The sequence below is a fragment of the Stegodyphus dumicola genome, chromosome 4 (genome assembly GCF_044657685.1).
Source record: "Stegodyphus dumicola isolate Sdum_Otavi_A_Nest chromosome 4, ASM4465768v1".
Classification (NCBI taxonomy): Eukaryota; Metazoa; Arthropoda; class Arachnida; order Araneae; family Eresidae; genus Stegodyphus; species Stegodyphus dumicola.
The window spans coordinates 209,018,339-209,032,829 of record NC_140771.1 but is presented as its reverse complement, the minus strand read 5'-3'; the positions used below and the strand labels follow the sequence as shown (position 1 = coordinate 209,032,829).

General features: G+C 32.0%; 1 protein-coding gene across 6 annotated transcripts in view; it reads right to left on the bottom strand.

Moving 5' to 3' along the window:
- Xpd (general transcription and DNA repair factor IIH helicase subunit Xpd) overlaps nt 1–14,491 on the bottom strand; it is a 149,320-nt gene that overhangs the window by 20,946 nt on the left and 113,883 nt on the right. For all 6 annotated transcript variants that reach the window (XM_085815933.1, XM_085815932.1, XM_085815934.1 and 3 more), the window contains exon 22: nt 4,255–4,398. In XM_085815933.1, coding sequence (XP_085672059.1) covers nt 4,255–4,398 — 144 coding nt within the window. The remainder of the gene's footprint in view (nt 1–4,254; nt 4,399–14,491) is intronic.

Below are 14,491 nucleotides of genomic sequence, written 5' to 3'. Positions count from 1 at the left end.
GACCAAAAAAAAAAAAAAAAAAAAAAAAAAAAAAAAAAAAAAAAAGAGGTTTCAGATTTTAAATTATGTCTAAAGGTGTATTATTATTTTTTTTTAACGTTTTGCGTGCTACCTTTATTTATTAAATATCACGTTCTTTGCACTTAAACCATAAAATTCAATTCAATAGCAATGCCGCAAAATAATTGTAAAATGAGCATATCTTTAGAATTTCCGATACACAGTTCCATGCGCTGGAAATAAAAAGGTCCCCCCCCCCGTAGAGTGTTGCCATTGCTCTTTTTGAAATCCTTGAGTTTGTTAATCAAAAATTCATTAAAGTTTTACAAAATATGAAATCGATAATAAAACAAATTTCAAATTTGGTCTTCCACACGCCCATATTCGTAGGAGGATTACGTTATTAAAAATTCGATGGCTCTATGTACTGTTGTTTTATCACAATGTGAGAAATATACATACATTTATGCAGATTTTTCATTATTTAATTTCTTCAAATATAATGCAGGACTCTAACATTTGGTGGCAACAGTTTGAAAAGTGAAATGACATTTATAGTGATTCAATGCAAAATCGCAAAACAAAAAAAATAGTCCTTCAGGAACAAAACCCCTTTGGACTAAAAAAAAAGAACATTTCTTGCAGTTTAAGAACTGAATACAATATAAATTGGAAGACTTTTTTTTTTTTTTTTTCAAATGGGTGAAAAATTTCAACTTATGTTATATGAGCATACTGTACTTCAGTTGAATTGAAATAGAATACATCTGGATTTATGGGATACACATTGCAATTGTTTTGGGGCATTTGTATAATACAAAGACATGTTGGGCATCAAAGCAGCAATAGCACTAGCAGTAACTTTATAAACATAGTATAAAATTTTACACAGTTCATCTAATACATGTATAACATGCAAAAGAGCAACGTGTCTTGCATTCCTTTTCCCAAATATTCAGATTAAGGATCAACATGAAAAATACACTTAATGGATACTTGAAGATTAACATCAATATCATACTTAATCTTCAATTTAAAGATCATTATCATCATCATCATTATATTTAAACATCCCAAGATCACACTTAAAGGACCAAAGTTTCAGAGTTTCATCATATGTGATACTGGAATTTATGACCAATTTTGGGCTTTCTAATTAACAGGACACCAGTGGAAAATTGTGTGTTAAAGCACAGAACATGGTAACCCGTTTATTTCATCTCATTAGTAGAATTGCAAAGAAATCATTCAAATATGGAAGAAGAATCTATATCAACCCAGTCAAATTTTCCCCTCTACCATTTTGAGTTTTTCTTCCTTTTTGGGGGCACTGTTGTTGCTTATTTGTTTGTTTTTCATTAAAGAACTAAAAAAGAATGAAAGAAAAATTGGCAGTTGCAAATGATGAACAAGCACAATTAAATTCCTTCAAGACAAAAGTATCATCCATCACTATTGGGGGTGTTGCTGTTGCTTGCTTGTTTGTTTGTTAAAGAACTAAAAAAGAAAAAGAAACATTGGCAGTTGCAAATGATGAAAAGTCACCATTAAATTCGTTCAAGACAAAATTATCATCCATACTGAAAGACTTCATTCAAAAAACTATAAAATAAAATAGTATTTTATTACTAAAAAAGGCACCAAAATAATGCTGCAACAAAAGACAGTGAAGTAAAATGAAAGATTTACAAAGAAAAAAATCTGGTTTAAAGGCTAACATATTTTTTCCACATTCCTTCAGATGCTAAGCTCACATTGGTGGAATTCTGACAATCACAACTAAGAATAAAATTCTGCCCAACCAGGACAGTGGTTAGCAACACTGACCGCTGTACCCGAAGGCCTGGATGTTTGTAAATGTATTGTCTGTGCAGCATAGGGGCCCTTTAAATATGTGGTGAGCCGAAAGTCCTCTCGAGAGTTTGGTGGCAGGGAAGGATGTGTGGGAGACCCTTGCATCCATCCCCCCCCACAGGGTGCTTTCCATCAAAATTGGAGTTGGAGTTGAGCAAAGTCATACTGTCACCTGTATGGTGCTCAGGCTCTTTCCAACAACAGGTGCGATCTTGCATTCCTTGCCATGATAAATTTCATGGGCTTGTTCTGATGTTACTGTCAGACAAGTCACAACAACAACGAATGAAACACTACACAACTAGTAACAGGAATAACTATACACATCATTAGTATGAATTTCTATGTTTTTATCATAAAATACTTTTTTCGTTTAAAAAAAATGATTATTTTTAAGATTGTTATACCTATCTCCAGTTAGATTTCACATCAAATGGTGTCCTGTTCCATTAATCAGAAAGTACCCAAATTTTTGATAAAGCAACAAAAATACCTATAATATTGTTTTTATTTTTCAACTTTTGTTAATAAATCTTAACACTGATAAGCTACTGACTTTCTACCAAGCTCATCCAACCTAATTATTTTGATATTAAAATATCATTGTCACTACAGCATGCTGCATTTATATTAATTTTTATCACAAATAAATTAAAATATGTTAATTATTGTTTGGACTAGTTACTTCTTGCGAAGATATAATAAATGTTAATAAGTCTTAATTTAATTAATATACTTAGTTATTTAATTTAGTTATAAGCTATAGAAATATAATAATAAAATTCTTAAGTGACATACAGAATGCAATATCCTCGTTCTTTTTTTTTTTTTTTTTTTTTATAAACAATGAATATTTTGTTTTCCTAGATGACAGCAATGGATAACATTTTTATTTAAAAAGAAAAACACAATATTTATATAATTTTCTGCTGGCTTCTATTAGAACAAAATTAAACAAATTTACAAATTCAAACACTATTAAGTTGATTTACAAAGTTCTGGTAACTTTTTTCCCCTTTAGCATGTCACACATAATACATTTTTGATTTTTCAAAACTGACCATTTTAATAAAATACCAAACAATTATAAAATTTTTCAAACTTTCATTCTAAAGGTAACTTTAATAAAATACAATATAAATTAAACTTAATCCTTTAAAATATAACTTATTACATACTGTCGGTTGCAAAATTACATATACAGTCAAAAGTCGTTAATTCGGACACCCGTAATCCGGACCTCAAAGCTACAAACTTTCTGCGCATGCGTCGCGTTCACGCATGCGCACAGGCTTTTACGAGAGCGCGTAAGACCCTTACGGCTGCGAATATGTTTGTGCGCATGCGCGTTTAATGTGTAACGGAGTTATACGCTAAGCTAAAGTTATCTAATTCAGTTAATGTTGCAGATTGCGTTGTTCCTTAATCTTCCAAATGGATCCGGCTTATTATTTTTGCAGACTTTTAGAGAAATTTTATAAAAGTAAGCTTGAACTTTCGATTATGTCAAATAGAATTTCCGATATATATTTACTACAAAGCGAAAGTATGTTTTGAAATCTGAAATCTGTTTATCAATTTCACCCTGCTCTGCAGCAGGGGGGGGGCAGAAACGTCATTATTAGATTATGATAGATTATGTCAAATAGAATTTCCCATATATATATTTACTAATATGTAATTTGTATCTACAAAGCGAAAGTATGTTTTGAAATCCGAAATCTGTTTATCAATTTCACACAGCCGATTGGAAGTTGATCTGTCAGCACTATCCTTATCTTCAAGGCAGATGTTTTTATTTTATTTGGTTTATAATTCCTACTAAGTGTAGTATTTCATTTCCATGTACTCTGTCTTTGATATGATTTAAATCAAGTTCCTCGTCATTATAATTCGCTTGGATAGTGAAGAAAGTGACCCAGAGGTTATTGAAAACGAAAACATTTCCATTGACAAATTAGTCGGTATTCTCAACACAGCAGTTATAGGACTTGAACAGCGGAACTTTGTAACTAAACAAGGAATTATGTCTGTTTAATAGAATTAAAGAGAAAGTATTATCACATGAAACGGAGCAACTTACATTGAAAGAAATGTTTAATAAAGTAAACAAATAAATATTAAGCTTTTTCTTTTTGTAAATTTTGATACCCTTTAGATCATAATTGTTCTTTATTTCATAAATTACGGTTTCATATTTTTAATTTTGTAATTTCTGCATGCCATCTTACCAAATTTAAACTGATGATCTATAATACGGAAAAATCGATAATCCAGAATCGCCGAAGTCCCGACGAGTCCGGATTAACGACTTTTGACTGTACTTTGTATTTCATGTAAAATTCAGACATTTGATATTTTATATAAAAAATACAATGCATCTAAAACTACAGATAGTACCTTGTCTGCAAAAATCATGATGCCATAATCAGTTTTTCCTCTAATGGCTCGCCCTACACACTGAGATGCATGTCTCAAAGCATCAAATGTTAAGAAATCACTTTCCCTGATCTGAAATTGATCTCTCAAATACTCTAGTCGAGCCTGAAAAATAAAATTCATTTCAGTAAACTTGCACAGATGCTTTATAATATTAAATACAAAACAGTTGCTAATGATTAAAAGAAAACAAAGACCATCTAAAAAATATTCACTATTTACTTAATTCAGAACAAACTTTAATCTTGATAAAATTTTAAAAAAATTAGAAAACATGCTGCTTCAAATAACAAACAGTACAACACATAATGCAATTAAAACAAACATCTCAAAAAATTTAAACCAAAGCATTCTTTTTTTTCCAAAAGCTACTCTGAACATAATAATAGCCAAAGAAATAATATTCTTAACGGTCTGCTCTGGAAACATGAAACATGAGCACTGATGAAATTTCTGGTGTTATATAAAATAATCTTTTTTAATCCAAGTAATAACATAACATGACTTCAACAGCTATTTCTATATCTACAAAAATAAGTACAGTCGATGTTGGTTAATCAGACCACATCTGGAAGCAATCGTTTTGGTCCTAATAACTGGCTGGTCCGATTACACAAACATGTCCTATGTTGTAAGATGGGTCATGCTATATGTAGCAAACAGTAAATGTACATGTAAATCATGTACTAAAATGAGGGTTCGTACACATTTCTGCACATGGAAATTAAGTACTTTTAAGGACTTTTAAGAACCATTAATGGAAAAAATTAAGGACCTATGAGCAAGTGGGAACTGAGTACATTCAATTAAAAATATTATTCTATGCCTGAATTTCACTTTTGTAATACCATCCTAAAAATAAAATAGATCCCTAAGTAGTATGCATTATTACTAAACATGAATTAATTAACATAATTATTAATAAGTTTGAGAATAAAATAAACTTCATGCAGTTTATCAAGTAGCATTAAGTATTTTAACACTTATAATAGTTGGACATATTTGAAAGAAGATAAGTAACATTTACGTTTTACTAAGAGTTAGCTTTATGTTTTTTTTTTTTTTTTTTTTTTTTTTTTTTTTGTGTGTCTCATTTTGTCACACACTTGGTCAGTCCAGACGTTTAGCAAACAGCAGGGAGATTTTATGTTAAACGGCATATGTTAAAATGAGAAGTAAGATCATAATCAGCATGATTCATAACAAAAGACTGAATGTTGTCCCACTGCTGCTTGTCTGGAGAGAGACCTGCTGATTAGAACAAACCTGAAAGGCCTGATGTAGGCAAGTTGGCAAGTGTTGAAAGTTAGTCAGGCTCTGCTTAAAGCAGTTAATGCCATAGCTTTGTGTAGAGTTCTAGGGGATTGTAACCCAGTTAATATATTTTAAGATTCTAATAAGCCATTAAAGCACCAGAGGTGATAAGTTGTTTTGTATATATTATTCTCAGTAGATGCAGAGAATATGTTTTACTTGAATTTTTATATTTTTGTGTTTTATCTTGTGACCACAGTGAGTATTAATGAAAGTCAATAACTCGCTTTAATATGTAGAGAAAATTTTAAGGATAAGTAATTAGTTATAAATAATTAAATTAGGTAATTAGATAACCTTAGTCATTATGGATTTAGGCCACTATTAAATTTTATTTTTTAACAATATTTGTTTAAAAAAGCCCTATTAAAACCAAAATCTAATAAAATTTCACAGTTCAAAATACATGTAATTTATTATATTGATTCTTAAACGATAGTAAGATAATTACACACTTGTAACAACAACATTCAACAAAATATTTATCCGTCATTTTAATTTGAAGCCTATAAAGTATTTCTCCTACCTTCTTGGCGAGCCTTCGTGATGTAGTGGTTTGCACATTGAGCCTGTATTCCAGAGATCCGCAGTTCGATTCCCGGGGAAGGCATTGTTAATTTTTCATCTATATTGCTTTCAAAAATACCTAATATCTCTACAATGACGCCCAAACTAAAAGGGTGTTGGATGATGGTTCTCCACACCGAGGATTTGGCGATTGGGTACCCTAAAAACCCCAGTCGCTCTTTAAAAGGGGGAGTATATAATGTATTTCTTCCACCTCCTTGGCGAGCCTTCATGGTGTAGTGGTTTGCACGCTGGGTCGGTATTCTAGAGGTCCGCGGTTCGATTCCCAGAGAAGGCATTGTTCATTTTTTATCTTTCCTGCTTTCAAAAATACTAATGTCTCTACAAGCCTTTGCAAACATTTTGCTAGTTTATATCGATTTCCTTCAAGCATCTTTTCTAACAATAATTAGAAATTTGTCTTAACATGCAAACCAATGTTCTCGCTAGTTTCTGTGTGCTTTATCTCCTAACTTGTCAACCTCTTCACAATGTACCTATGAGGGTTTACTTGATCTGGTAAAAGTTAAATAGTCCCAAACCCTTGATAGACGTGAAGCAAATTATAACTGTGTCTGAAAGTAACTACAATATCAGACAAAAGGTTTAAATAAGCCTCTTATTTATTTAAAAGATCTTAGAACATAAAGACATGCTCTGATGATAACAAAGTCAATTACAGCTCACGGTGACGTAATTAAACAAGAGCAGTCAAATGCAAACTCAAAATGTGGACTAGTGGTCAAAGTTTACACAATTTAATTTTAATTTAATCTGGCTCAGTAACTCTGTCATATGAGGAAACAGAAATGGGAAGTTATAGTAAAGGCTGAAACCATAAACAATTGGGTAATTTACATAATAACTGCACATATCTTTAAAGAATAATTTTCTTTATGTATTCAGTTTCTTTCTTCAACATGTTTCCTTTAAATTTTAGAATTTTTGGATTTAATTAAGGATTTCTGTTATTTAAAAAAACACTAAATGCATTTATAATGTATAGAAAATGTGGCTAATTTTATTTCTTTGGTAATATGAACATTCAGAAGAAATGTGAAATATATATGGTAAAAGCCGGTTACAGAGCTGGTGTGGCAGAATTTTTAGAATTTAGTGACACACAGAACAACAAAAATCTAGAAATGGCAAATCTTTTAGAATTTACAGCAGGGATTGGAAGCAGAATTTAGAAAGACACTAGGCAGCAGAATTTAGAATCCACAGAGATTGCATCAAGTGGGAAAATGCCTAGCACCAGCTCTGTGTACGATGCATTTAGGCATATTAGATAAATCTTTTAAATTGTAAGTTTTCAATTTCTTTATTAATAAAAAAGTCTCTTTCTATAATGCCTGCCCAAGTGATAAGTTTAGAAGCATTTTTGGTATTCTCCATGCTTGTATCTAGTGAAAAAAATAGAAAAAATACAAGGAAGATAAACATATTAAGAAAACAAATTTAGTATCAGGAGTAAAACATTCAAATATTATGTTTCCATTGTTCTTCCAGACGTTCTTCAAAAAGTAAGAAATTCATCGCTTATTGTCCCATATTTCTCGAATCTTCTAGAATCATGGGTCTATTAATCTTGCCTTCAAATTTTAAACTTTCCTTGCTGCGATGCCAAAAATACTAAAGAAAAATTATCCCAACCAATTCTGTAACAGCAAAAAACCAGAAAGATTTTCGGAAGAAAAAGGAAGGAAAAAGTGAAAATTTAATTTTATAGAGAAAACTGATGCATATTCTGAGAATTTTAAAAATCTGAGACAATTACATGGGAAAAACACTTACTAGGAAAAAATTAAAAAGAAGACTTTTTAATTAATTACATAACTAATTTTGCTTTTACTAAGAGCTGTTTCATAAATTATGCTTTATAGTATTATACCTTGTTTATTTTTCAGATTCAAAATATTGTATAAGAAGTTACCAAAAGGAAACTTTATAAGATGACAGAGAAAAATAAAATTTTTTATTTCAAATTCTAATATATTAGTACCATTATTTTAATGAAATTTATCAAAGTTATGATGTTTTAAAAAAATTGCCAAAAAATTCTCAGATCTCAGAATTAAAATTTTCTATAGAAACTGATCTTAAAATCGTCAAAATGTTGACAAGTCGTCAAATTTAGAACTCTTTAATAAAAGAATTCACAACCCCTTAAAGCGAAATGTTGTTTAAGAGCTCTTTATTAGAAAAAATGAATTTCAAAATGCTTATGTTTCACTTCTTGCTTAGAAACTGAAGTATCCCATCATATATATTAGAAATAGAAACAAATTATAACCCATGAACCCATTCAAAAGATAATCATATACGTCAGTGAATCGCCAAAAATATTCCAGAAAATGCTAATTCACACTCAAAATGGCAGTCGTTAAAACAGAGAGAAATTTCATATGATTAAAATTAAGGACCTTATACTGATTTTAGCCAAAATTAAGGACTTTTAAGGACCTAAAATTGATTTTAAAAAATTTAAGAACTTGCTGGACTCGTTAAATTTTTTTATTATGCTTTATAGCATTATACCTTGTTTATTTTTCAGATTCAAAATATTGTATAATAAGTTGCCAAAATGAAACTTTATAATATGACAGCAAAAAAATGTTTTACTTTAATGTTATTTTTCAAATATAATTCTAATATATTACCATTATTTTAATGAAATTGATCAATGTTAAGGACCATTCAAACCCTGTAAAATGTAATTATGAACTTTATGGTGCGGTACACAAGTATGACAAACATACATGTACAAAAAAGAAATACAGTCGAAAATTTTTTCATTGGCAAAATTAATTTAGAAACAAATTCTATGAAACAATCTCCATGATACTCAACATGCGAAGCACATAAAAAAAATTTCGTACCAAGTTCCAGTCACCATTTGAAGAACTTATTCAATGTGATCTGACACGTTCTCTTGATGGATTGCATGTGAACGAAATCTCCACAAACATCTAATGCAGCAGTGCATTTCCTTGCATCCTGTGTTATCACTTGCACCAACTTATTAGCGGCATCATCATCATCATCCCTTTCTTGGTCTTCCGATGCTGTCGTGTGTTTTGCTGCAACTTGAGAATGATTGCAGTGTCGTAATCTTCATTTTCACCGTAGCATTGAAGCTCGTTGTCAATGGATGTGCCTGTTGAAGTTCCATATGTAAATCATCATTTTCACTTTCAATGAGCATGCCTACATCCTTCTCCAAAACCAAGTGCTTAAAGCCACAGTGAAAAAAACAGTTCTGAATTGTCTCACTGCTCACGTTTCACCAGATGTTGGCCACAAATGTAACTGCTTGTAAGATGTTGACCTTTGCACTGACTTCGCTGGCTTTTGATGATGAGGTCAGAAAACTTTCTTCAATTGCTTCAAGGATGTAATTAACCAACCTTGCACGATAAAGGGTCTTCAAATTTTTTATAAAGCCCATGTCCATTGGCTGGACCCAAAGCTGTGGTTCTGGGAGGTAGAAATTCCAGTTTGACATTAATCAAGCAATCTAAATGAGGATGAGCTGCACAATTGCCAAGAAAAAGCAGCACTTTTCTCGACTGGCCTTGTAGCTCTCTGTCCCAATCCTTCAGCCATTCTTTAAAAAGTTCAGAGGTCATCCACACATTTCTATTTGCATGATACACAACTAGTAAACTCTCCAACCTAAGTCCTTTAAAGTACAGAGGCTTGGTGCTTTTTTCCTATAACCAACAGCTTTCTCTTGTCCGTTCCTGACATGTTTGAGCAGCACAAAACAGTTACGCAAGCCATCGCTGTTTTGGAGCCAAAGAGTGCAACATTTTTTTATCTTAACGGGCCATCCGGTGTAGCACGATAATACAGCCCAGTCTCATCAGCATTGTAGATGTTATCTCCTGAAAAATTTTCAAGAAGCTTGGGCAGTTTTGTTGATTTCCATTCTTTAGCATTTGCACTATCAGCACTTTCTTTCTCGCCATGTCCTTTCCGTAGCTTCAAAGTCATTGTTGCCCAGCTTTTTAGCGAGTTCTTCTGCTTTGCATTTTAACATTGGGCCGCTTACTTGCACAGATCGTCCAGTAACAATGGTAAACCATTCATTAAGGGCCTCATCGACATCTGAGTCCTTGCCTTCAGGCTTCCGTTTTTTGGAAGTTCCTCCTCGTCCTTCACATTGTGCCCATTCTTCTCACAGCTCATTCTCTTGTTTTATCAAGTGCGAAACTGTAGTCTGTGCCAATCTGGTTATTTCTATCAACTGATGCTGACTAGTGTTTTGTGGTTGTTGCTTGATCTTATTCAGGAAACCCATTTTTTCAGCTAACATCAAGTCCCGTCAGAGCATTTTGGCAAGGGAGACAAGACACGTACACAGTTCACTGACTAAAGTGGTCTGAAGAAACCTTGGTGTTTCAGGTTCAAGATGCTGAGGTCAAGAGGAAGATAAAATGCTCGCCATTCAAAGCTTTGGCACTAAAATCATCCCAAAAAGGCTATGAAATGATAGCTTTCTCATGTAAACTTTAATCATGATTAACAGGCGGGAATTCTTTCAGGAGGAGCTGGACATTCTATTGTTCATTTTCTCGAAACTCGGAGGCACAGGTCAAAGAAAATGGTGCATGTGTTCACCTCCCACCGATTTTGCTTTTGTCATGCACTTTAACTCTTTCGCATCGAGAGAGGGCAAAGTCTCAATTCCCCAAACATCGAAAACGCCCGTATCTAAGAATTTCTCCTGGAATGCTTTTCCTTCCCCCATGACAAGTTAAATACTACAGCGCTAACAATAGCCTTACTTAGTAAAGCGAGAACTTCTTTCTTCGACGCTTTGACAGTGTATGAAGTTCTCCCTTGGGACGGGATTGCAACTTCAGGCATCAAAAGCTAAACACTGACAGTAAACAAAGGAAAGGAAGGAACAAAGGAAACAAAGAAGCTACTTTTAGTAGCTTCAAAAGAATGATTGACATGTGATTTAACAATACCTGAAAGCAATGAGCAATGCAGTAACGTGATGGGGGAAAGCACTGGGTAGGAAATTTTTCATGCGTTTCGGGCGTCCAGCCGATGTCTGAATGCTGAGGTGTTTGGGGCGACTTCGATGCGAGAGAGTTAAGGAATTCCTGACCTTTGATAAAGCATTTTCCTGGGAAGTCACAAATACAGATCCTCCCATATGTCGCAGACCACTTGTACATCCATCCGTACGCGAGGTCGACTTGTGGCTTCTGTTTCTTATTCGCTCTCACATTTTTTGGTCCGATTAAATGGAATTTTGGTCCAAATAAGTGAATAATATTAGGCTTATGTACATAGGATTTGTTTTGGTTCTTTAGGGTTTGGTCCGAAAAAGCGACTGGTCTGATTATACAGTGGTCCAATTAACTGGATTCGACTGTATATCTAAATAATCTAGTACTGTGATATTTGTATGGATGTGTCAAAACATATGATTTTAATAATAAAAATATTCTTAGCATTCTGTTCTAGAAGAACAGAAACATATATTCTTGTATTATTCAAAATAAAAAGTACTCTGAACTTCCTGCTCTGCAAGAACGCAAATATTTATTTATCCAAAATGACAAAAAATCTAGAATTAAAAAAAAAATAAAAAATAAAAAATAAAATAGTATTCCAAATAGCATTTTGCTTTATATGCACTTTACTAAACTACATTACAAATTTCCTTTCATTAATGTTGTCATTAATTTTCCCTTCATTTCCTTAAGTCAAAGACTATCTAAAAATGTAACTTATTTCTTACTATTTCATCATATAGGGAGTGTGCATGAGTTATTTTGCTAAAATAATATTTTTTCTACTTTCTGCAGAGAGGAAAGTAATACATGACTAAATGATGATGTTAAGGTACTTTTATGATAGTCTTGATATATGTACTGATACAGTACTTTTTAAAAATGCATCAAAATACTTCCAAACTTCGGTTGCAAATCACAATTTATAGTACTCCTGAAAAGAAAGTCTAGTGTAAATCTTGAAAGGTGCTGTTTCGTATATAATGGATATATATATTCATTCTTTTTCAACTGGATACTGCAAGCAATCACTAAAATACCCAAGAACATTCATTTGTCGTTAATGAATATTTTAATACAGCATTTGTTCTTCGAATAAGCATGCAATAAATATTACAATACAATATTTGTCCTTCTGATATGCATGCTTGCTTATAACCAGCATTTAATTTCTAAAATTTAGAGTGAAAGTATCCTTTAGAAGGCCATAGGAAATGAGAACAAAAATAAATAAATATAATTAATAATCAAACAAAATGCAATGAGCTAAATAAAAAATTAATAAACAACATTAGATTAATGGCAAACAGTTAAATAATAACTTATAATCTTAGAGCTCATTTTATTAAGGACTGCAGTTGGAATTACAATTTTACTCAAAAGGTCAGAAGTATCACAGCTTGGCTCCAGTGGCCTTTGCCCAAATTTAACTCCTGCATATAACAAACACATCTTAGCTGGGGCAAGTCAACAATGGTAATATTGCTAACAGTATATATGATCTCATTTTCCATTTCTCAAAGGTAATTTCTATGTTGCAGTGCTACACACTCTTGTATCTACTGCAGCTATAGTCTGCACTGCTATGCATCAGATGAGAGATCCTTCACATATGCCAATTTATATGTTCATGCTTTCACTTCATTTTCTTTGATATGGTGATTCTAGACCTATTCTTAACAATTCTAAGTTTAGTATACATGCCATCTCATCTACTGAGTAATCTAATGAAAAAACTTTGCAGCTTGTCTGTGCAACTCCTCTCAAATTTAGTTAATTTGGATAAAAAATCTGTCACATTTCAATATGATAGTTACTGAAAACACTCGTTAATTAAAAGTACTTTTACCCTTTTCCTATAGGGTATATGCTTACTGTCTTGGCAACATGACACTGCTTACCTTTCTTTCATCAATTGTACAGTTACATATTGAATAGACAAAAATTTGCTGAAAAATGGATGGGCAGAATGTGTACATCACAATGTGTAACTCATATTCAAGTTGCGTTTCTTAAGAATAAAACATATTGCATCAGCACAACAGTTAACATCTTGACTGCAAATATGTATTTATGCATCTACATCAATACATATAAAGATAGGAATTTTCACCATAAGACAGAAATGCATTTATGGAGGCCATATCTACAAGAATTTTGCTCATATTTATGTTATGCACACAAAATATGAGAGAAATATTAAGTTTACAACCCACAAAATATAATTTTTCATTATTACTTTTCCTGTAATGTCAACTTCACTCTAATATTTCACAATTTAAAAGAAGAAGAAAAGAAAACCAGCTTGATAGTAAGATATAAAAGAATTTTTCTGGAAAGTTTGGGTTTTAAGCTACTAAGAAATCTCACTAGCATTGTTTCTGTGGGGATAGATGCCATCACTGATGACCTTCTAAAAGAGCTACTAGCTAATACATTCATTATGCATAGACTCCAACCTTCAGCAAACCTTGTCAGTAGTCAACGCGCGAACGACATTTTTACAACTTTGAAAATGTGCGCGTAGCGTATGTTGTAATTAACCATTCATTAATTTTAAATTAATAATTAATTGTAATCAATTTTATTACATTTAAAATCTATATACATATAAAACTGAATAATTAAAAATATACCTTGTAAATTATATGCACATTTAATTAGAAATTTTCTTTTAACTCCTCAAGCATTCACTAACAAAAAGTACTTCAAATCACTACTAATCATAGAAAAAATCAGAAGCTATAAATCATATCTTTATTCTGGATATGATTTCTACAGGGAAATAAAATTTAAATAACCAAGAATGATACATATAAGTATTAAACAAAATACGCATAATTTATGAATGCAAAGATTTATACGTAGCATGCTTAGCAAGCTTAAGTTCTGATTTTGAGAATGTTTTTTTTATAACACAGTTCTTCATTTGCCTGCATATTTATTTTTTCAATCAAAACTGCTTCAAGAGTTAAGACCTAAATTTGGTCGAAATTCCGTCTGATTTTTTTTAACAATAGAAAAAATTCTTTCGCAAGCTGCATTTGAATGAGGTATTATTAAGACAGCAAGCATTACAGAAGGCAATACTTTGTATTTAATACACCCATTCATATTTTTTAATTTGGCAATTTCTCCCCATGCTATATCAATACGCAAATCTACAATTTCTTTCAAATCATCTACTTGATACATGGAAAATTCAATTTCTACTTGATTAAGACATTTTTCATCAATAATGGATGGAAAAGTATTCATCAAGTAAAGAACAGATGAAAATG